Source organism: Aptenodytes forsteri, unplaced genomic scaffold (genome assembly GCF_000699145.1).
Source record: "Aptenodytes forsteri isolate BGI_AS27 unplaced genomic scaffold, ASM69914v1 Scaffold123, whole genome shotgun sequence".
In the NCBI taxonomy this organism is placed as follows: Eukaryota; Metazoa; Chordata; class Aves; order Sphenisciformes; family Spheniscidae; genus Aptenodytes; species Aptenodytes forsteri.
In genome coordinates, this window is record NW_008794408.1 from 2,348,029 (window position 1) to 2,372,266 (window position 24,238).

Consider the following 24,238-nt stretch of genomic DNA (forward strand, 5'->3'; position numbering starts at 1 on the left):
TAAAGAACGATTATTCCCTTTTACACTCAGCATTACCACATACCTGGAATTGCTTGTCCTGATTTTCTCCATCTATATTACCTCTGTGTCACTGCCCTGTAAAGCCTTCAGGGACACCCAAGAATTTGCAAAATCACTGAATACGTCGCCAAGATGTGGAGTTGTGGAGTCCTTAGAGATATTCAAAAGCCAGACGGACACAGCCCTGATCAGCCTGCTCTAGTTGACCCTGCTTTGAACAGGCAGGTGGTGTGTGGTCCTGTCCAACCTCTAATATTCTATGACTATGAGAGTCTTCTCTGGCCTCTCCAAGAGCGTGAGTGTGTTTGTACAGTTACTTCACATGTAACATTACATTTCTATTTGGCTATTTAAGATAAATTAGGAAACAGTAACATTCTGGGTTTTCATCTTGCCTGCAGCATGGTGAGAAATGTTTCAAGGGCGGAGAAACTCACTGCCTCTCTTGCAACTTGAGATGCTTCCCAACTTCTCGAAGGTATCTTCTGCTTTACAGGAAACATTAGTACAGTTTGTGCCTCGTAAAAGCCACCACTTGATGCTATAAACTAGGATATTTCCATCATCACATACTCCTTTTCTAAGTCAGTGTGTCAAAAACGGGCGGTGGGACAGATGCCTTTCAGAATGTAGCTGTGATCTTGATGCGGTGTCCAGATCTGGCTTTGGTACAGCGACCACATTGGGTTGTTCTGCTTGCTGAGCATTTGTTAAATGTTAACAGTGGGCTTGGAACTTACAAGGCTAAGGGAGGGCTTCCCTGCGGCTCTTTTATAACTAAAAGATAAACCTAGGGAGAAAAAAACAAAATAACACAAAACCCTCACAAAAAAACAAGGAACGCCCAAAGACTTGTAACAGAACACCAATGTAAGTATTTTAAAATTCAAACATCTTTGTTTTTCCTCATATGAAGACTGACATCAAAGAAAGCAGCGAGAGTTGGTTCTGAGGGCATGTGAGGAGAAATTGCTCTGAAGGAGGGAGGAGAAGGAGGTAGCAGTGGAAACACAGGACATCACCACAGCTTTCCTACCTACAGGGCTTTTCGGCCTTGATGGAATATTCCCACATCCCACTCAGTGCTGCTGTGTCATATACGCTGAAGCTCTTTGGCACAGGGGCAGTTTGTTTTCACTGTCCTTACAATAGTGCGGGCCTTTCCTTTTCATCCGCATTGCCCTGACCTCCCTTTTCTCCCTCCCTCCCCCCAATCAAACAATTATCATCAGATGCAGGAAGAACCTTGTTGTGGTTCTGCTGCTCGTAACACAATTTGCTATGCGAATACTTCCTGTGCACCCTGCCAACATGGCATCTCTCCAAGACATAAGACTGGTGTTTGGGAGATGGTCACACAAGCATGATACTTCCTACTACAACTGCTCTGCCCTTCACCTTCCTTCGCCTTACTATGGGCAAGGGCTATAAATATCAAATGGCATGAATGAAACGAAGATGGAGGCTGCCTGTACCAGTATGAGTGTTTGCAGCAGTGTGGATTGCTGTCCTTCAGATAAGCAGGGATGCACAAGATCTTTGTTAAAATGTCATTAATGTAATTTTCAATGTACTTTACACAGAAGAGAATTTATGTGAAACTTTAGTTTCGTAAAAAGTGAAATAAATTGACTGTTCCTGCTTGGTAAATTCAGTTCCCCTATTACTTGCATAGAGCCTTAAACGAACACTGGGAAAATTTCCAGAGCTTCAAAACATCAATTGAAGGCTAGTATTAGATTTTACATGCAATGAATAAACTGGACCCAGATACTGTAAGATACAATAGGGACAAAGGAAAGACTTTTGTCTTACAAGAGTCCCTGGTGTTCTCTGTCTGTAGTACTTGTATGTTAACTCCAGTAGCTGTATGACTTGCTGATGCATAGCAATTTTTCTATAGTTTATTCTTATCCTCATATTTCTCCTAAACGCTACTTACAGAACAACATGAGAGTCAATGTCAGATTAATAGTAATACCTGTCTTCTCAACCCATGTATCTAGCAAAAAAACCAAGTACGCCTAAAAAAACTTGATGCAGGAAATGCACAAGAGAAGCAATCTGAGAAAAGATGGAGAAGACAAACATAGCAGAAAAATCAAAGAAAGGATGACTAGAAAGAACAAATGAAATATCAAGAAAAAGAAGATTTGACATGGCATACGACAAAATAATATAAAACGCTGGGGAGAAAAACACAAGAAGACTGAACTTCATGTATAAAGCAATAAATCCTACCAAAAGAGGCAACACAGAAGCAGACCATTTTAAAGACAGCATAGTTGAACACATACTCTGGAGTCCACGAAAGGCATCTGCAAAGAGGAACTGAAACCAGTTTTAGTTAAGAGACAAATGCATAAGCCAAGGGTTTCAGTTGTGGGAACAAAAAAGTATGGAACGCAAGTAAAAGCCAACTGAGCACATGATGACAGCACTTAGGGCCCCACACCGGCTTCCTACCTGCTTCAAAGCACCGTGCAGTGTGTTAAGTTTGACCTCTGACATGGTCTGCTAGTTGGCCTTTCCCTCAGTGATGGTCCTAGCAGTAGAGCTATTTTAGTTCACAGACAGCCAAAATGCAACGAAACGGAAAAGTCAAAAAATTAGAGTTATTTCATCGGTTTGTGAATTTAATTACATATCCTACTGTTTACTCATCTTTTGTCACATATCCCGGTGCTTTAACAATGGGAAAACAAAATTCACTAAGGTAATTTACAGGAATCTCTTTATCTGAACTTAGGATATAATCCACAGTAATTATGAGCAGTGTGTGGCAATATTTGCACTATTTAGGACAGGAAGTGAAAAATACCAAACACATCTAAAATTGCATTAGGGATTTGTGCAGACAGAAGGTAATTACACAAAGTGGACTTTGGCCAAGATTCTCAGAATATGAAGCAATCTCAGAACCTTGTGGAAATTACCATGGGAACTTTAATGATACGTGGGCTAAATCTTCGTTTAAATCATCCTAAAAAAAAGATGCCTTCTCTAACAGCACATTGTCCCTTTGCTACACGGATTGACAGCACCATCATACTCCAAAATTAGATGGCATGTCCAGCACTACAGCTCACAAGTGGAAAAATAAAAACAAACAAACAAACAAACAAACAAACAAACAAACAAACAAACAAACAAACAAACAAACAAACAAACAAACAAACAAACAAACAAACAAACAAACAAACAAAAAAAAACCCCAAAGCACAGTCATTTAAAAAATAGAACAGTCATTTAAAAAATAGACCAGGAGTAGACATCTCGAGTGTTTCACATGCACAGAATTACTTGCTTCCCCCTCTGTCTAACTTATTTCAGATTAGTAAGAGATCCCTTATTTTAGGTCAGTGCTATGACAATGGAAGTATGCCAACGTAACCTTCGTTTTCTTAATTAGCATTTAACAAGAAGTTTGTCCTCCTCTAGAAATATTTCCTTCCATAAGGAAGAATAACCTTGAACAGAAGACAAAACTAAGCCAAGGAGAGGAGAGAAATGAAACTGAACCTCCCGATATATTTACATGCCTTTAAAATAGATTTATTTACATACCCTGAAAATGTAAATAAAATAGATCTGAGTAAAAAAATTACTTCATCTCCCAGAAGCAAGCACAGCACTGTTTCTGTATTCATAACTACTCCGGGGAAAACCAACCACAAAGAAAGTCCCTCTTTTACACATGCTTCCTACCATGGACCATGTGCTCATGTAACTCATTGTTTATCTAGTCTGGAAACAAAAATGCTACGAAAAAGCAATCACAAGGCAGATGGCTGGTTTCACTAATCTGACCCTATTTCTTCCAAGTAAATCTAGTCTACAGTAGTGATGCCCCAAATAACCCACCATTCCTATAATACTTAGATTTGCATATTTAGGTTAGAAATGTGCGGCATTGCTGGATTAAGATTTTCCCCCAGTAAAACAATGCTTTGTCATAAATTCTACTCCAGAGACCATGCCGATTCTTAAACCAGATGAGTCCGCACACTGAAAACCTGAGTGGAAGCACGCTCGCAAAACGTTCTTACCAACGCTCACCTCTATAGCTGAAATGCGTTTGGAAGTTTCCTTTTACTCTACTGAAACGTGACCATAAAGAGTGACAAATGCAAAGATTCTCTCTGTAGCCGCCCCCATGATAACAGATGACAAGATGCAGCACAAGCTTCATCTCTTGCTAATTAAACGAATCAATTAAGAGACTATTGTTGCAACTGTGTAACTGCTGTTCTATAGTGGCAATAACAACCCCACGGGGAGGTCTTTTACTACATTAAAATGCTGTCCTCCACAACTCCATTTGATATTATTAGAAACAGTTTTTTGTGTCTTGCTGTCATATTAGTAGCAAAGGCAAATTATGGAAATATGTAGACCAGAATGGTCCCAGTATGAGATCAGGTTTGGTTTTCAGCCTCCAAGGGAACAATTGCTGAAATTCCAAAGTTCCCTAAAGTTCTTTAATGGAACTGATAAATCTATCAGCACAGCATCCATTTAGATTCTAGGTAAGGGTCACATATTTGCATACGTTCCTGCTAAGCTGATACAATTCAACTAGATAAATTATCATATTAAGTTTACCCTCCTGAGTTGAACTGATGGAGTTCAAAATTGTTTTCGATGGTTGTCATTAATCGCTGTTACATCCTAAATGCTCACTTTGAAATCTAATTGTGTTGGTGTACCAAGGGTCATATTAATAGCATTTTTAATGTTCAATCTTTGTAAAACATGTTTATTTTACTGATATTACCACTGAAGCCTAGAAGACTAATGAGAAACAAAGTATATTTATTATCAATAAAAACTTCATTTAAAATTTACATTCAGAGATTTAAATTAGCTTTACTAACTTCATCATGCCTTTGTTTCATTAAGATTCCTGGTTAAGCTTCAAAGCCATATAAATTAATACCTCCTAAACAGTTCTTGGGTATATGCCAAAGTTGCAGCCATCAAAAAGCTGTTTAAAAACATGGGCTACACATATGTTTATTACTTGGCAGTAGACATCATCTTCAGAAGAAAACACTAGTTCTTCACTATGAGGTAACAGTCTTGATACAGTTAAAAAAAATCACCAATACTTCTTTGGCCAAACAAAGCAACTAATAATTATTTCAACACTGGTAAATCTTAGTCTACTGAAAGAAATCACTTGAGTTACCTTTGGGTAACCTGTCCACTTGTGTTCCAAGAAGTAACACGCTAACCAACCAAGTTCAGTCCTTGTCCTTAAAGGATTACTGAGCTCAATAAGAAAGACACTTGTCAAATGAAGTATGGAAAATCAGAAATCCTTATTTTTCTATTTGCTTATTTCCGAGGGATAAGGGGCATAATTTATTATAAGCAAAGACTAGTACACTACAGATAGCACACGCACTACAGAATCCACCAACATTAAGGACGTTTATGGGAATTCTGACCTACTTATGATGTTATCACACTTTTTTTTCCCTCTGCAAATTGAAACTTTAATTGAACACAGAAGAAAAGGCCAAGATTAAAAATGAACAAATAAAAAGCAAAACATTAGAATCTCAATGTAATAGCCCATTTCCAGTCTGGTTTTGTAAGAAAGCAAGGCTTGCAATCCAGATTTCTGCCTCTCAATCCCCATCCCCAACTCATTCCATCTAATTATCCCATTTGCACCCACATACACAATTTTAACCTGCTGATCGATTTCAACCAAATTTGAAGAAAAGGTAGTTAAGTCCAACTTTCTATAAGTATTGTAGGAACCATAACTATGTTTCCACAAATCTTCTGAAGAGCACTGGCTGTGTTAAGGAGACAATATACCTCAATCCATACTCCAGCTGAGGGAAATTTGGCAGCAGCCAGTTGGCCAGCCAGCATGCTCACACTGGCCATCCAACAAGCACATATGCAGCTTCAGCTTCACCTTGACACCACCACCTCTCGCTCAAGGAGGTCTCAGGCAAAGACTACAAGAAGTTGTTCTGTGGGAACTTGTGGCACTTCTGGTTTCTTTTAAGTCACAGAAGCAAAATTCAGAAAGAACTCCAAGCGCTTTCTTATTTCTCTTTCCAAAGGAATCCTGAGCAAGATTCCCAAAATAATCAAAGTGATTTTAGGACATGGCTTTTGGTAACACCGCTATTTCTAAATCTCTCAGGTGCTTTTGAGTTTGCCTCCAATGGACAGCTTTAACATATTCACTATACCTTCTGCTTTAAAACATACAAATATATAACAGAATTGAAATGAGAACGGCATATGCAGCTGTGTGGTTGCACCCGATCATCCACATCACGTGAGCTGGAACAATTCTCATTGACCAGGCCTAATGATGGGCCGAAGTGTCACTACTTTCACAAGTGAAATCCTTGTTGCATGAATTACCCACTTGCTGCAGAATACTGCAGCAGCTTGTAGCCAGTCTCAGGATTCTCACCACCCATGTTCAAAAGGGACTTGCAGAAGCTAATGCTTCCAGAAGCTGCACGTTTTTCCTAGTGACACCTTCTGCACTACTGACGATAGCTCTACTACTAGAAGCACTGTGGTTTCACAATGCCTCTGAAGCTGGGTGGAAAGAAAAAAATCTATACAACAGTAGAATTCCCTTTAGATCAGCAGGGGCCCTAATCTTAAGGCTTGTGAAAAGGAAGAGCAAAAAAACCATTTTAAAAAAAGACATTAGCTTGCAAAATAAACACCTACTGGACCATAATTATTTTCCTGTGGTTAATACTCTACATATTCTAATAAATACAACCTTTGTAATCTCTGCAGGTTTTCAACCAATGTTTGAAAGTCTGCATAAATCTTCAGTATCTAGTTTCAGAAGTTTCACATACAGAAAGAAAAGCAGAAAGAAAGAAAACCTGTTAAGAACTGCAAAGATTTGTAAGGGTGAAAGAGGCAGGTTGTTAAACATTTGTCATTGTGAGCTAAATCAGACTCATACAGTCAAAGCTTCCATCTTTATTGCTATTTAATTGGTCTTTGTAAGAATGCAGGGGGAAAGGAAAAAGGAGGAAGCTGTCCGGAAGCTGATGAGATTATATACAGACTGAAAAGTTCCAGGACAATTTGTAAGCCTCAGTAATGGGACAGAAAATTGGAAGTTTGCTGTTGAAGCAAAAGCAGACAAGTCATGGCAGGAGGGAGCGGGAAGGGGAATCAGCAGTGAGAGGTAAAGTTAGTATACTGACCTGCAGCTCCTAGGATTACCTTAGATACATAAATGATGAATATGCAATAAGCCAGGGAGCAAAGGCAAAGATTTTGAGGAATGCCTCAAATGTAAAGCTCTCCATTTCTGACCAACTTCATAAACAACATACATAACTAATAACCCTGACGGTGTATGAAACATCCTTTTGCCAATCTATCTGGAAGTAGCTAAAGAACAATCAAAAAGTCATTAATATTGAGTGATCACTACTGTACTAGAACGTATGCCAACTATGCTAAAAAGCATGGCCAGGGCTTGACAGAGACTAGTTTTCCTAAATCCAGTGTTCTCAACCTGGAATTTGCATATCTGGTTGTGGCAGTGGGTCTCTGGACTATTTTAAATGGGTCTGCAAAAAGGCTGAAGAACAGAAAGCGTAGCATTAAGAGGCTAATAGTAATCATAAGAGAGCATAAGCCTCCACAGCAAAACTTCAAATGTTTTGTAAGTCAAAGGTGGCAAAAAGCACTCCATCAGGGATGAGACTGAAGCAATGGGAAAACCTCCAGTGAGAAGGCTGAACCAAGAAAACAGTGCTAGGAAACTCAGAAGCACCTAAAGAGGGCTTGATCCTTAGGCCAGAGCAATTCCACTCTGTTCCACGTGGGTTCCTATATTGTGTTCACCACTGAAGGAACGTTGTCAAGTGATATACCAAGCAACATGACTAACATCTGTCACATACATGTTCTTTCATCCTTCCCCTGAGGAAAGGAATAACTGTTTTGCTCTGTATCACTGCTCTGATGTTAGAGAACCGAAGATCAAAGAAATGGCACAAACGATGAGCAGAGGATAGTGAAATTTTCCACTGTGGCTGGTGACTTCTCACTGTCTGGGACTGTCTCTTTTGAGGAAAGTGTTCCACTGGGCCAGCAGAGCATTGCCTGCAAGCATGGCCTGCAGCCCAAAGCTGACAGTGACATTATGCGATGATGCAATGGAGCCAGGCCACTCACTATCTGAGCATACAGACAGTATTTCTTTATTCGAAATTCTACACAGAGGCCATTACACACAGTATAGAATAAGCTTAATGCTTCCATAATTGTCTGTAGTTCTATATATACTTGCAGCTTTCTTAGTGTGAAAGGCCGCCTGCCCAGATGTATTTCATTGCTGAAGTCCAGCTGACAGAGGCGTGAATAACCAACAAATGACTGGGGCCATCAGTGGGCCAGCAAAAAACATTCCTCTCGCGTATGAGAACAGAAGGTGAAACGAAGAGACAAGAGACATGACAGAAACTGGAGGCTAACTAGAAAGAGAGGAATGAAGGGTGGACTTCAGTCCTCTGAAAAGACTACTCAAAACATACAGCCTCTGCAAACAACTGCAGAGGCTGAAGCAGAAGCTCTGTGTATAGATCTTAGTATTTTTCTATAGATCTTTATGTTTGTTACAAATCTATTTCTGTGAGCTGCCTACACACAGGAGACAACCCATAAAGGACCGCCTCCTTGTTTTCTGGTACTCTTGCTTTTGGGCATTGTTTTGGACATTAATCTGAAGCATGGATTATCTTGTTTCCTTTTTCTTTGTACAATATATAGCACAATAAGATTCCTCGGTGTTACGGTAATGCTATTAATAAATACACTACCTGAATAATTCTAGCTTTAAGTGGCAGAATAGCAGGACTCCATCAGCATATGATATCTAGTCATGTCTACCAGAGAGGAACAATGAGTAAAAACTCATATAAAGTCTCAATTACAGCAATAACCCATGATCTGTTCTGAAATAATTTAATTAGGACTCAAAATGTTATCATGCCAAGAAAATTAAACCAAATCAGTGTAGTTTCCCATTCTCCAACCATTTCTTACAGCGAAAAGTACACAAAAGTTGCTTGCTCCTCAGGCAGAAACATCCTTGTACATCCTCCAATAGCACGAGTCCTATATCAGATCGGAGACTCATAACCCTCTACCGAAAAACAATTCAGAGAAAATAAGCTATCTAATGCCACTACAATTTGAAGAGAAATGCTCAAGTAGCAAAGAATTCCTACTCATGATGAGAAACAAACAAAAATATTATTACAGATCCATGTAGACCCCCAAATGATGCTAACAGCGTGCACTCAAAGCTATGATTTCACTGGGGAAAGCAACATGATTTTTCTTGTTCTCCTCTAAAACAACAGAAATACGCTGCTACACTAACAGAAACATCTGTCCTACTGTCTACACGTTTGCCATAAGTTATGCAGCAGAATTCAATTAAACTGTTGTCTTTCTGCTGCAAAGTAGTTTTCTCTGTCCTTCACCTAGCTAACTGGGACAGCAAGGATGTTTCTAATAGAGAAGCATACCTTTCACTTCTCCTCAGAGTGTCAAACTGGCTTCCTGAAGCAGGGGCTTGTGTTTTATCAAAAACCAGTAGCAGAATTGTTTCTACTGTCCAATGTCAAAAAATCAAGTGAAGCCATTTATCGAAGCTGATGCCCTCCTGACAAGTCAGGGAGCTGTGCTCCTGATCAACTGGTTCTAAAAATACGTTCTGATGGACAGGTCAGCGGTGTGTACACTCAGTAGCACCACGCTGCCTGCCACCACTGAAGGGCCATCAACATTTGCCCCCGTCAAAAGTAACACAGAATGCTCAAAGCTATCCCTAATGTTTTCTACGATGAAAAAAAAGAGCAGAGTAAGAATTTAACAAGCTGTTTATTACGTTGATAACAATATATTATAATAATAATGAGCAATCAAGAGTTTCTTGCTGCTAAATATTCCTTTCAAACACTTACTCTCTTGACTGCACTTCTGTGTTAGCAAAGGTTTAGTAAGAGATACGTAATGGTGATCCCAAAATGTATTTCAAGGGCCTTCATTAAGATGATACTCTTTTCTTCGTTTGAACATTTACATTTGTGTATGTGTACACATACACACGCAGGTACACACACAGACTGTGTATCTATACGTGTAGGCAATTTGTAGGGGATATCATTGTAAGGAAAACCCATCCTTCCTCCCCATTACCTGAGCTGAGTGTATTAAGTTGGAATCAGAAGAGTACAAGGATGTTAAAGGAGCGAAGGACAAATTAAATAAAGGGACTTAGGGGAAAGAAGGACAGTAGGCTAGAGGAACCGATAGGAACACAGGTGCAGACTCTGGCTTGGATTCTGTGGGAAAACTGGTATCGGAGCAAACCCTGGGAAGCAGACTTCATTACTGCTTCTCCGCCCTGCTCGCTGAAGTTCTCTCTCTGGGTTTGATCAGCAAGACATGTGCATAATTTACATTAAATAAAAAATTGAGGATAGAGTACTACAGGCTTTTCTGTTTAGTCCTCTTGAGAATTTTAGTCGTAATCACATACTTGATTTCCCAAAATAACTAGGATCCAATAAACACACATGAGCTAGTCGGTAAGATCTGATATATATTACAATCCATTAGCTGTTTCATCATCAGTTTTTTAAAGCTAAAAGCACATCAATACTGTACCCTCTTTTGTCTTCTTTTGCTGTTGCGCAAGGCCCAGCACAAGAGTTCTAGTCTGTAAGCGAGGCCCCAGGGCACTTCTAACAATATAAATACAAAACATTTTCATATCTAACTTAACAAAAAATTTAATTTTTAATGTCACTAAATACACAATCAGAATTTTCTCTGCTACAGCACCCACTTACAGGGGATCAATTAAAATCTTTTCAGTATTATCTTACCAAGTTCCATTTGTGTTTATATCTTATCTACTTGGAGTAATTCTTTTCCTCTCACACAAAGACTATCAGATCAGTCAGCTAGCAGCAATCTTGCATATGCAGGATGCAACTCCAGAGCTGAAGCATCATTACAAATACAATAGTACAGAACAAAACTTTTGTGTCTTATTTGTAACTGCTGCTTTGCTTGATATTGAATAAGACAAATAAATGAATATGCATATATAGAGATATATTTATAGAAGCAAAAAATATTAGGGGCACTTTTCATCTCTGAAAAACAACATGCAAGCCTACAGGTATTCTTGTTAAGTTTACGCTTACCATGTTATACCTCCCAAAAAATGGCTTCATAGGACTTGCAGAACTAATCACAAGTAAGTAGAATGAAAGCGTTATCATTTGCAATCTTAATCTACTTTTGTCCAAAACCTTTAGTGCACAGAGATGTCAGGACTAAATTCTAATGGGAATGTTTCATTCCTAGGCTTTTCACTGTTAATGTCACTACAGGGAAACCTGTTGGCAGCAATCAGGACAACTTGCTTTAGAGGATACTTCAATTTTATTTCATTTTCAGAACTATTTTTAGGTGTATAAGGAACTCAGAAAAATTCAACAACTGCATTTTAATCATGCAGATCATGGAATCCGATGCTGCTTCAATCACATATATGTTTATCAGCATCCATCACCTAACACAAAACTTTAGTTTCTATATTATACGTGATTGCTCAAGATAATAGCAGATGAACAAACTATTTTATTGAGTAAATTCTGTCCAATGGTGTAAAATCTGATTAGGATTTTAAACATACTTCTCTCCAACAAACAGAATCTGGGAGAACCATAGAACACTTCGCATCACTAGACAGTCTTTCGATAAGACAGTTAGTGACCTGCCTCTGGGATGTGAGGGTATGTGGTATGGTGAAGCAACAGAGATCAGAAAGTTGAGGTGGTGGGGAAGAGTGGGTTTGATCCTGATGTGGATCAAACCTGAGTATGTTACAATAAACTTACAAGTCTACAACCAATTACTCTTAAATACTGTGCACCATGCCTTGGAAGTTAGCTTCAGAAAGTTGCCTAAATTCAGCTGTTAAGCTCAGAATATTTACACATGATACTAACCTTCACAAATACAAGCATAAATGTGCTGCCAGTGTCATTTACCTATTTTCTGTTTAGATTATATTCTTCTACCAGCATAACCCTTGACAATAGTTATACATACTTACCACTGTGCCTAGAAACTGAATGCTTGTATCTCCAGAGGCATTCCGAGAAAGCCGCTGAAAAAAACAGATGTAAAAACTGATTAGAAGCTTCTCTGGAATTCGAAACCGTTCCATTTTCTTTCTGTCACATCACTGTAATCAAAACTAATTGAGTACACAGAGCGATACATAAAACAGATAAAATATAACTATTTCCTTCAAGAATTTCAGTACTAGAAGTCTAATTCATACTTCAGCTCAGGTTTTGGTTTTGTTTCAGTCAACTCAATAAAATTTATTTCTGAAGAACAATGAAAACAAATACGGCCAAGTACAACACAGAACAACCTTGGGCTTGCAGAAAGATGAATGTCATGAATAATGAAGCTTTTGCCATCACTAAACATTTGTTATTCTGTATTCATGTTACTCACATTTAGTATTATCTTCATTCTCTCCTAATGGGAAACATTTTAAACTCTTTTTAAAATGCAAACCTCCAATGATGCTACTTTGAAAACAGGAAAAAAAAAATGACCTTATGAAATGTCTGATCACCTACTGTGGTTCAGGAGTTGATTGAAGTTATTAAACAGTCTTCAAATATTACATTGTCAGTAAGTCATAGGACAATGCAAAAGAAAATGTGTTATTGATTTAACACAGTATTATCCGTAATCTAAATATGTAAAATGCACGAAGAATTCTTTCTTCTTGTGAATCGTCTCCTCCTTCAACGTGAAAAGTTTTTTCTCCCTTTGTCTTCCTGCTGTTTAATTATGGCACATATAGACCCAAAATCAGGGCCCTAGTCACGGAACACAGCCCTAATGCTTAACACAATGCCAGGCGTACATACAAGTACAGGAGCACAGATTTGAGAAGGTGAGTATAAATTGCAAAGAGAGCGCTGCACGGAGATCTTCAGCATTTTAAAAACAACAAATCCTAGGAACAGGGCTGCAAATCATCTTCAGAGATCTTCTAAGTCTAGCACCCCTGGCAGAATCGAAACACACCCGTGTCACTCCCAAACGATGTGTCTAACCCATTCTTAAAACTTTCAACTGCAGAGATTTCACAGTCTCCCTAAGCAATTTATCCCAGTGTTCAGCATCCTTATCATTAGGAAGTTTTTTCATAATATCTGACTAAAATAACCCTTACTGCAACTGCAGCACATTAATTCTCCTCTTCTTCATCATAGACAGGAAACACAGATTATTCCCTTTCTTTTTACAGCTACCTACAAGTATGTGAAGAGCCATTATCACAGCTCCCTTTAGTCTTCTCTTCTCTGGACTAAGTGAGAAAGTGCTATACAACAATAGCTAGATATCGCCCGAAACAATTTTAATAGCAATAAATTAAATCCTGGTCCCTTTTCAATAATGGTGCATATTCCTCAGCTACACTTTATGAAGTAATAATTACTACAACCCAAACATGCTTATTTTTTGACTTAACAGGTCACACACTGACACTGCAATCTGTACAATCATATGAAAACAAAGGATGATGTGCCAAAGCCTGACATATTTCAACAATAACGATTAATGGAATGGAAAATATGGGAAATAAAATTTCATACAAAACCTGACGTTTACTTTTATAAAGGAAACAGGAATATACACTTTTCCCACAGTCTAGGATAAACACAATCAGGTTTTGGAAACCACAAAGAAGAACAAAGTACCGGCTGCCTACAATGAATGAACTGCATGCCAAAACAAACAAGTCCCAACCACTTGATAAGCTGTCAGAAAATGGCAAGCCGAAAAAAATTAAAGGATTTAATTTCTTTTTTTCCTGGAATGCCCTCCACCCTCGTTAGAGTTCTGTCACTTATTGTGCTACCCTTTTGTCCACTTTCAAGGGTCATTAGAGACCTTTTCATGTCCTAATAAAAATTCCATTTTTTTTGGCTAATCTCCCCATCACACAGAAAAACACAACTTAAAAAACAAAACAAAACAATAAAAAAGAAAAATAGAGCCCTTTTGTCATTTTCTTTAAAGGCTTTCAAAGTAAAGCCAGGTATCTTGACAACTTGACTTATTTCTCACAACTGAAAAGCAAATCATTGAAGTCTTTACTCACAATTAAATAAGTTAGCATAGCAATAACCGAGCCCTTTCAAAAATAATTTAATAAAGCCAAATATGTACGTATATTAAGAAGGCACCTTCTAAAGCCATAGTCTCAAGAGAAGACAAAGATATAAGCAGCCTTTTTCCTGCTCTGATGCTGTTGAAGTGCACTGGTATCAATGTATAGTAAATCCTCACTGCTACTGTTTGCTGTGTCCAAAATACAAAGCATTACATTCATTTGTCGATAGCATCAAGAGTCAGCATCAGTACTAAAATCCATCTCTTGAAAAAACAGCCAGTGAGGGGGGGGAATAAATAAATAATGGGGAAGGTGAGGAAAATGGTTAACAAACAGAGGGAAAAAGAAAATTCCTTTCTGGGTATATTTCAAAGAACAAAAACAAGAAAGAAAGGTAGATAAATACTCCAAGTCACAAAACATATGTTACATCAAGACCAAAAAGAGAACTGCCAGGCTTTTGAGAACCATGTTACAAAAGAAGTCAGCACATTATCATAATTAATGTTTCAAATTACAGTTGTAAATAAATTTCAGCTGTTAGATGTGATTAGATTTTTTGAAGCATATTGAAAGGAGTTATTTCTGTTCCACTGGTGGGCTTGTGTTCCTGGGATTTGTAAATGTAATTGATGTTTTCAAGAAAATGAAAGGACATGGTTAACAATTATTCTTTTATTTTCCACCTCTTTAGAAAAAGGACCAGTCTCCAGTTTCTCTTGTAAAGTTAGATATTTACATATTCTATACCTCATAATAGATGGTTTCATATTGCATGTGATAGCAGGAAAGTAATCAAATAGACGTAACAAAAGAGAATAGCTAATTATATGCATTGTCATTGTTTTCCTAACAAATTGCAAATTATTTACTAGGAGGTTTACACCAAAAAGCAAGGGAAGTCTACCATTTGAACAAAGACAAAACAATACTGTATGTTTACCTGCCAATAGAGTAAAATTACATTGTTGGCATCAATTATGTGATCTTAGGCATAACCGATGCTCTTCTGGTTGATTCAACTCATAGAGCTTCAGACTAACTTAATTAGCATAATATGAGCTAAAAGTATAATTTTTTTCCTTATGAGAAAGTTACAAGCTAAATCAAATCTGAAAAAAAAAAGAAATCACAACTTCAAAAAATCCATCTGCAGTCTCAAAGCTGTCAAATGGGTGTGTTACATAAATATTATATGTATTTTTACACACACAGGTTACAGTATGCTATACTGCATATGCTATGTATATACAAACAAAATGCTTATGTGCACATTTAAAAATAGACAAGTGTATACAATCATACAAAATGTGTTTGATTTTCCTCCTCTATCTTAAGTGTACGCTATACCACAGTCATTTCACAAATAATCGTTTTAATCTGTAAATCCCAGTAAATTACCAGAGGTTAGTGTGATATGACTTTAAATTCTTCTGCTTTGCCATAGAAAATTATTTCCACTTAGTTGGGTATCAATGATCTATTCATCGTAAGATGCAGTAGGGTTACAATCAGCTTTGCATTAAGCCTGCAGTGGATGAGCACTTGCAGATAAAAATGACAACAACCTTTACATGAAGAAGGATAAAAAAGCTCAGCCAAACATAAAATATACATTACTGAAAGAGATTCTAAATCAACATAGACATTATTAGACAACAACAAGGTCTCAGTGTTTTCCACAAATCTTCTGGTATCTTGGGCTCTCCAAGTTACTGGAGGGGAGCAGCTGCAGGGAAGGAACGATACCAAAACAAAGAAACTCCAACAGACCAAAAGCGATTTTTTTGCTTTGCTTACAAATGAAAAAGTAATGTGTCAAGTCAAAATGAATAGGAACTGGCAAAGGAAATAATGTATTAAAGTTTCCCAAACACATTTATCTTGAACTACATATACCGCCTTTATTTGTTGAAAGTAAAGTTGGAGACCATTTGTTACAGAAAATGTACAGATCATTACTTGGTCAAAGTTTTTTTGCAACTTTTTCAAGCCATGGCATGACTACATTATCAGTTGGACAATAAGTATCAGACTATACAGAACAAAAACCAAAAACAAAACCAACCAACCAAACAAACAAACGCCCAGAAAACCCACTGATAAGTATCCAAAATCATTACAGAAGACTATTGATAAAATTTTGAGTGAAACACTTGCAATTTCCCAGCACGGTGCTGTTTTTCAGAAAGCAGTTCTTGCAGCCCCTGTTGCTTCATCTCAACTGCTCACTACCAGAAATTCTGAATATCTTATGCCATGAATTTCAAATGGAGAATGCTATCCACTTTTTGGCCAATATTTATAAATTCCTGAAAATTCAACCTAGCAAAATACAGGCCAGAATCATCCCCAGACAGGTTTAATTAAAAAACAAATTATTCCCACAATAGAGAAGTCAGAAAAAAACCACAGTATTTTACCTTGTAAAGTTACAGCAGATTCATCTGCTAGTACCTCATCTATGAGATTTTGTGTACGTGAGGGTGCTTGGACATCTGGAAAGCTCCATCATCCACCTATGTCACTCCCACCTTTGGAGCCCCATGGTTGTTGGGTCAGAGAGGAGGAGAAAGCTGCAGAAGCAGCTGTGAAACCATGAAGTCATCTTCCAGTCAAAACATGAGGATTGGTTTGGCTTTATCAATCTCCTTTCCCTCTCCTCCTAGAACCTCTGCAGAAAGCAGAACTTCATTTCAGCACTCCCTTTCCACTGTGCAAAATCCCAGAGAGTCCCATCAGTCCAGAGATGTGATCCCAGAGTAGCAATGTGACCAAGCTTTCTTATACGTTGGAAACCGTTCGCATTGCGCTCTATGTTCAGACTTGTGCAGCCTCGCAAGACTTTCCACTTAGGGGATCACTGCTTTTGTCACAATTTAGTGTTTTCTACTGGTGGTGCCATCATTTCCTCCCCTTAGTGTATTAAACTACAGATAGAAACTTAGCTCGATTTTGAGTGCTGCTCTACCCCTAGCCATTATCAGTTTTAGATTGCACTTCACAGTAAATGAAGCCCCAGTTAGCTGTTCTTCCTCAGGGCACGTCCACATTTTCCAGCTTCTTGTAAGGGCAGCGGTCACCCAGTGGGGAACGAGATGATCAAGACCTGCTGTGTATGAAGCATTTTGACACGTGAAAGATTTTTAAGACTGGCTTAAATGGTACTATGCTGAAGTAGTCTTTCCCTTTAAAAGGGATCCTGCCAGGATGCTGAGGTACTGGCCTCCTCAGCACCTGTTGCAAGCTGCCCCAGTCCTTTCCCAGGGATTAAATGGAATCTGTTCCCAAACAGTACAATTACAGATGCTAAACACAGCATGAATGGCTTACAGGGCATCAATCCACGTAAAGAAACTGCACCTTTGTAAGAGGCTGAGGCACCATATTACTACTTTTAAAAGAACCACCGCTCTCTTAATGCCTGGGATTTAATTACAGTAGGTGGCTTAGGAATTTCTGTCCTCCCATGAACAGAAAAATGAAAACACAGATCCTTCCCAATATTTCTTTAGGTGATATCCAATGTTAATGTCACTTGTTACTTCTTTTTGCCAAGCTTTAGACATGCAAATGTTTAGTAATAATACCACTTCAGTACTGCTATTATATATACATAGAGCACCTTCCAAGAATGCCTATGTGCCCCTCTAACCCTCTGAGGTAGGTAGGTGTTACAAAGCAGTGGATGAGAGGCTTTAAAACAAAAAAACCCAAAACCAACCAACCAAACAAACAAAAAAAACCACCAAAAAAACCCCCACAGGGAAGATTGTTTATTTGGTGTTGGTAAAGAATGAATCTAAGAGACATTTACTCCAGCCCAACATTTCCAGCTATTTACAATTATTTACAATAATGAAGAGTTTACTCCTCCCCGTGAACTTCTAAATTTTTGCTGTTATTACATTAAATCACAAAATGGCTAAGACTTTTAGAAACTTTACCTTTGTTTTGACATGCTGTAATATGTTTTGCTCTTATAGGGGACACTGTGCAGGTAATATGCTGCCATGTGATTCTAGATGTGATAATGTTTATGACTGCCCCGAGACAGATTCTTTGCAGGATCCATAGTCCTTTCTCGCCCTTTGATGTTCCTCCTCTTCCTTCCCCTTTGCTCTCTGAACGCGTTACCGTTTTCAAGAGAACCATTCCTTGCCTTTCAAGGTTTAGATATCATGAAATTACAATGTCTGTCAACAACTGGATACAATGCTTTGGTCTTTGGACACATATAGAATCCTTATTCATCCTGAATATTGTCTGTCATTAAAATTTATAGCTCCTTTGGAAAAAAATATGGCATAAGACACTGTGACAACTAACATTATTTGATTAACCCCTTGAGTAGCACAGGATATTACTAATCCCATTAGGTTAAAGAAAGGGAGAAGCATGTTGTTTGTAGATAGAGATTTATTGTAGGAGACCTCTCCCTGAAAAGTGGCCAATAAATTCCAGAGGGATTGATTGGGCATAGCGGTTGATCACTCATTTCCTTCCCAGCTGAAGAAAAAAAACAACCCTTATTTTCATGAAAGAATCAGTAAGGGTGGTGGTATGTGCTCTTTGCTTCTGCTGCTCAATTTAAAAAAAAAAAAAAGAAAAAGAAAAAGAAAAAGGCAGCAATAATCTGTAATTTCATGATGTTTTATTTCCTTGAATTTCCCCCTTCCCTTCACACATTCTCCATTCAAACCATGGACAAGAGTGTGGAGTCAGCCTTGAGTTAAACTGATTTCACACAAATTGCAGACCACTCATGAGATTCAGGTACTTGCTATTTAAAGTAGACATTAATACAAATACTGTGGTATGACAGTAAAGGATATCCGATATTTTTTAAGGCTTCATGACTCAGAAGCTGGGCATGATGCTGTTGTATAGGCATACATGTATTCAGGGCTCATTTTAAAAATTAGTAATTTTAAAAATTTTGACTAACACCCACGTCAATGAAGCCATAATAGCAATATTTGTTTTAATATGCATTATGGCCAATTACAGCAAGAAGCAGCAAAAAGGCCAGCTTTTATACGCCTTTCCTTTCCCTACAACCCTTGGAAATAAAGGAAGTCTCAGTCCTTCCTTAGATCACCCATGATCAAATGGTGAAACCTAAGTGGTACAATTATTAATTTTCTTGTGCAGAATCTTTCACAAACTCAGCAAGTTGAATTTTCTAATAATTATCTAAAGCAGATCACTCAGGTCTTTCCAAGTACACCTAGGAGATATGCATTGAATCATGTATGCTGATGAAGTTTCAGAATTCCTTCTAACTATGACTTTTCTCTGCTTCTGTGTCTGGTCCTTTGGGAGGGATCCACCTCCACCCCCAAGAACAGCTATGTTGTTTGCCAAGGGTGACAGCAGGACCTCAATATCCGTGCTCTAGAATGCAACACAGCTTCAAAGTTTCCTGGTAAAGCCTCCTTGCCAAGAGTTTATCTTTTTTTTTCCTTGCCCACATGGTTTCCCTCCCCTCCCCAGCCCTTACCAACCAGAAGTGATAGTTCAATAGGAAAATCAGCTCCATGCTTGGTTTTGGCCAAAAAAGCCAAAGGAAACAGTTGACATTATTAATGAGAACAGATAACAAATCAGCGAACACCATTAAGTTATGGTAGAAGTCTAAGTTTTGCCCCATGCTTTTAACTCTGAGCACGGTCCTGGTCCCCACAGCTCAGAAAGAAGATAACAGAAATGGAAGATGTTCAGAGAGCAACATAAACATAAAGACAGGCTTCTCTGCAAGGAACAACTCTGCACCACTGAAGAGAGGCAACTGAGTGAGGATACAAGAAGCGTGGACCCAGTGGGTAAAGATTAACTGCTCACGGTCTCTTCCAATACAGGAACTAGCAGGAATTCAAATGAAGCTAAAGGACACTGCCACAGCAATTATTAGGCAATGATTGCTGCAACAAGCAACTTGCCAAAATCTACAAGTTCTCTTTGCGCAACTGCAGGGAAAGAATTAACAACAATAACAGTGCCCTGACCAAGAGATACTAATACTTTCAAAAAAAATTTAAAAGCCTGAAACACAGCAAGGTATACTACACTGTACGCAATAGGCTTTTGTATTTGTCGTCTACCTGGGATATGAGTCCTTGTTTGTAGTTGTTTCAAATGCCAAGAGAGTGTCAAGTGAGGCGATAAAAATCAGTTTCTCTCTATCGTATCCACTGATCATTTTTGGAGTTTCGAGGCTGAGCTCTAGTTTTCTCAGATTACTGTGGCTGGATGAGCAAACAGGAAAACACGGGCAGCCTGTGTTTCTATACTGCTAAATAAAGGAGGGCCATGGACTGATGCCTGGTCCCAAAGCCAAATGGCAATGACTATCTCAGTCCCACTGCTTGAGTCTATACGGCAATCTATAACAGGTTTGTCTAGGTCAGCCATAACTGGAACAGGCTGAAACAAAGCCAGGGAACGAGCTACCAATTAATCAATACAGGCCATCAGGAATCCAGTGCTGGGGCTCACGCTCTGGCTTTTCTTTACCTGACAGTATAGCTATTTGGATATAGTATATCCAAATGTCTGCCCCTGTTTGCGAATCATTGTGTGTCCCTCTTCTAAAGATAACCTAGCAAAAATAATTCCGAAATCATGGGTAAATGACAACAGCAGAGTGGGTGCAGTAATTGCACAGCACAAAAGAACAGACTGCTGAGCAGTCTTCATGTACACTGCTCACTAAAGCTTCCCAAAATCATTTTAAAGGTTTAAGAAAATGAGTGTGCTGAAGTAATGGTACTTTAGACCTGAAACCTATGTAATATATCATTATCACAGATTACACCTGAGATCTCAAAACAGTAAAAAAAAAAAAATATATATATATATAGGTAATTTTTCTAAAAAAATATTACACATTTGAAAAAAGTGTCCATGGGGTTGAAGGAAATGAATACTTGGGCATAGGCTTTGTTCTCCTGTCAGACATTCCCAGGAACAAAGGCTTCATAACCTACAGCATTTTCGTTTTTTCTGCTCTTATAAACCAAAATAATAATCAAAAGAAACATTGTATCAGAGAAGCACTTAAATTTGTCATATCCCAGGATGTAGAATATACTCCTCCTGCTGCAATTGTTGATGCAATAAATAAATTAAATGAAAAAATAATAAGCGATGCCATCACTGAATTCCCTGTAACACTGTAAGTAGAGAAAACTCCACTAATAAATCTTCATCTACTTCATTTACAAAAACACTTGAAGCTTGAGACTGATGATTTCAGCTTTACAGGATCACGTTCTTGTTTATTAACTCCATTACTCTCTTAATTACACCTTGCTGTAACTGATAAAGACCTTTTTACTGCAGAGTTTGGGGTGTCCAACAGAGTTACAGAACAGTTAGGCTGGAAGGGACCTCTGGAAATCAGGTAGTCGTATTCCCTTGTTCAAAGCAAGGCTAATGTCAAAGTAATATCGAGCTACTCAGGACCTTGTCCAATTGAGTTCTATGTCCTACAGAGCTTCAGTTCAGCAGAGACCAATCCTCTGAAAGGCAGGAAATATAAAGAGGAGGCATCACTAGTGCCACTGTAAAATTGCGTTGCTGAAGCTGCCAAAAGCCACCAAGAGTTTTCCAGGCTCCAGGCAGAATGCCTGCACTACCTTTAGAGGGTGAAAGGTTTCATTACAGAAAGCTAGCAGAGCTATGAAACCAGTGTGGGACGACAATATGCCAGTGGAAAGGCTGTGTGCATACAATATAGAATCATAGAATCATTAAGGTTGGAAAAGACCTCTAAGATCATCAAGTCCAACCGTCAACCCAACACCACCATGCCCACTAAACCATGTCCCTAAGCGCCTCATCTACACGTCTTTTAAATACCTCGAGGGATGGGGACTCCACCACTTCCCTGGGCAGCCTGTTCCAGTGTTTCACCACTCTTTCAGTAAAGACATTTTTCCTCATGTCCAATGTAAACCTCCCCTGGTGCAACTTGAGGCCGTTTCCTCTCGTCCTATCGCTAGTTACTTGGGAGAAGAGACTGACACCCACCTCGCTACAACCTCCTTTCAGGTAGTTGTAGAGAGCGACAAGGTCTCCCCTCAGCCTCCTTTTCTCCAGGCTAAACAGTCCCAGTTCCCTCAGCTGCTCCTTATAAGACTTGTTCTCCAGACCCTTCACCAGCTTCGTTGCCCTTCTCTGGACACGCTCCAGCACCTCGACGTCCTTCTTGTAGTGAGGGGCCCAAAACTGAACACAGTATTCAAGGTGCGGCCTCACCAGTGCAATATGACAAAGAGGTACAAGTGTTTGCAAAAGATGGTGACAAATAATTTATTCTGGCTCAGAATCCTTTTGCTATAGGGAACTGTCTGCAAGTAAGTGGTATATAAGGATGGGGTGAGTGTTTGATGATGGGATCAATGAAAGCAGAGCATTTAACAGCGCTAAGGAGTTATAACATTTGTCCATGTGGTGTTGCCATAGAGCAGCCTCAGAATTTGAATGGTCGGTGGGGTGGTTTTTGAGAACTTGCCCAAACACAAGTAGTGCCAAAGCAAAGAGGATTTGAGGATCTCCTGCATGCATTTTTTTTCTTGGGCAACCTGCCCTCTCTGCAGATAGCTGATCTTCCTGCACAGCGTCCCAGTAGAAGGCACCTACTTGCAAGCTGACTGTAGTAAGGACAGACTTGCAGTTAGGTTCAAGTCCACCTGCTGGACTTCACAGATTCATTGATTTATCTTCAGGTCCCCTTAGATTCTGGTTCACATGAGGGAATAAAAGGAGATGTTCAGCTCTATGGAAAAGGCAGCTTATTCCCTTCTCTCCTTCAACCCCCTCCCCAGTTCATACGCACAGGGAGAGAGAAGATATCATAGACGACAACTTCTGCAGGCACAGGGCTCACTGAAATCCAGCTTACTTGTACATGGGAGCAGAGACAGAGGGATAAAAATGCCCTCATTGTCCCAAAATACGCCTGCTGCCTTTCTTCCAACTGCTGTTACTTTCCAGGATACCATTCTCCCTTCCAGTTTCCACTGGAGTTCTTATGGTTCTCTTCCACAACTCAACCAACCTCCTCTTTTCCCCTCGCTCTTCATAGGAATCATTACGCGCCTCAATTATTTGTTTATTTTTACTCTAAATATTGCCTGAAAGGCTATACCATATTCAAATTATGTTTTACATATAAATGTATTTTAAATAGGTATTTTCAATTAAATAACAGGCAATCCCTTCAAATCTAAATCCTCAGGAAGACATATTGTAACCACATGCCTATATAGTTACTTCTCTGATTTTCAGCAAAGGCAGATTCCAAAAACACAATAGCCAGGTGTAAGTCAGATTCTGAGCCACTAACATCTTTGGAAACAGGTAGGGGAAATCATTTTGGCAAAGTATTTCTGCACACAAAAATTTCATTTGCTTGGTAAACAAAATCCTACACTTCACAATGCGTTAAATTCAGCCTCTCCAAATGAGAGGTAGAGTCTAGTCGTAAGTGGAGAAAATGCTGAGAAACTGGGATTAGCTGAGGAATTACTAAAAACAACAACAACAAAAAACCATGAGGGAATCTGCGTACTTCCAGAAATGCTATGGGGTCTGCCCACACCCTCATCCCTGGAGACTGCATCATAGAAATCTCTTGCTCAAATTATCCCAAGTTTTCATCAGCTCATCACCTTCTATAACATCCTATGGATTTCACAGTAATCCAAAGCAGCACAAAGATTTCAGAGCCCTTACGCTGCAGCCAAACGGACCTGCAGTATACCCCAGGGTTTTGGTCCCTCTATCACCTGGGGACCTGGCCAGGCACTCCGCAGTGCCCATCTGCTGCACACAGATGGGCTTCCTCGCAAGGGAAACAAAAGCGGGAGGGAGGGGGCTGCCACACATCCTAGTTGTGCCCTGATACGCCCTAGACAGACTGTGACCAGGGCATATACCTCTTCTCAGGCGCTCAGATGTATT

At 39.0% G+C, this 24,238-nt stretch overlaps 1 protein-coding gene across 1 annotated transcript in view; it reads right to left on the reverse strand.

Moving 5' to 3' along the window:
• The window catches only part of PCCA (propionyl-CoA carboxylase alpha subunit), a 296,238-nt gene that overhangs the window by 49,974 nt on the left and 222,026 nt on the right, over positions 1 to 24,238 (reverse strand). Inside the window, exon 21 of the mRNA XM_019474286.1 lies at positions 12,179 to 12,232. Coding sequence (XP_019329831.1) covers positions 12,179 to 12,232 — 54 coding nt within the window. The remainder of the gene's footprint in view (positions 1 to 12,178; positions 12,233 to 24,238) is intronic.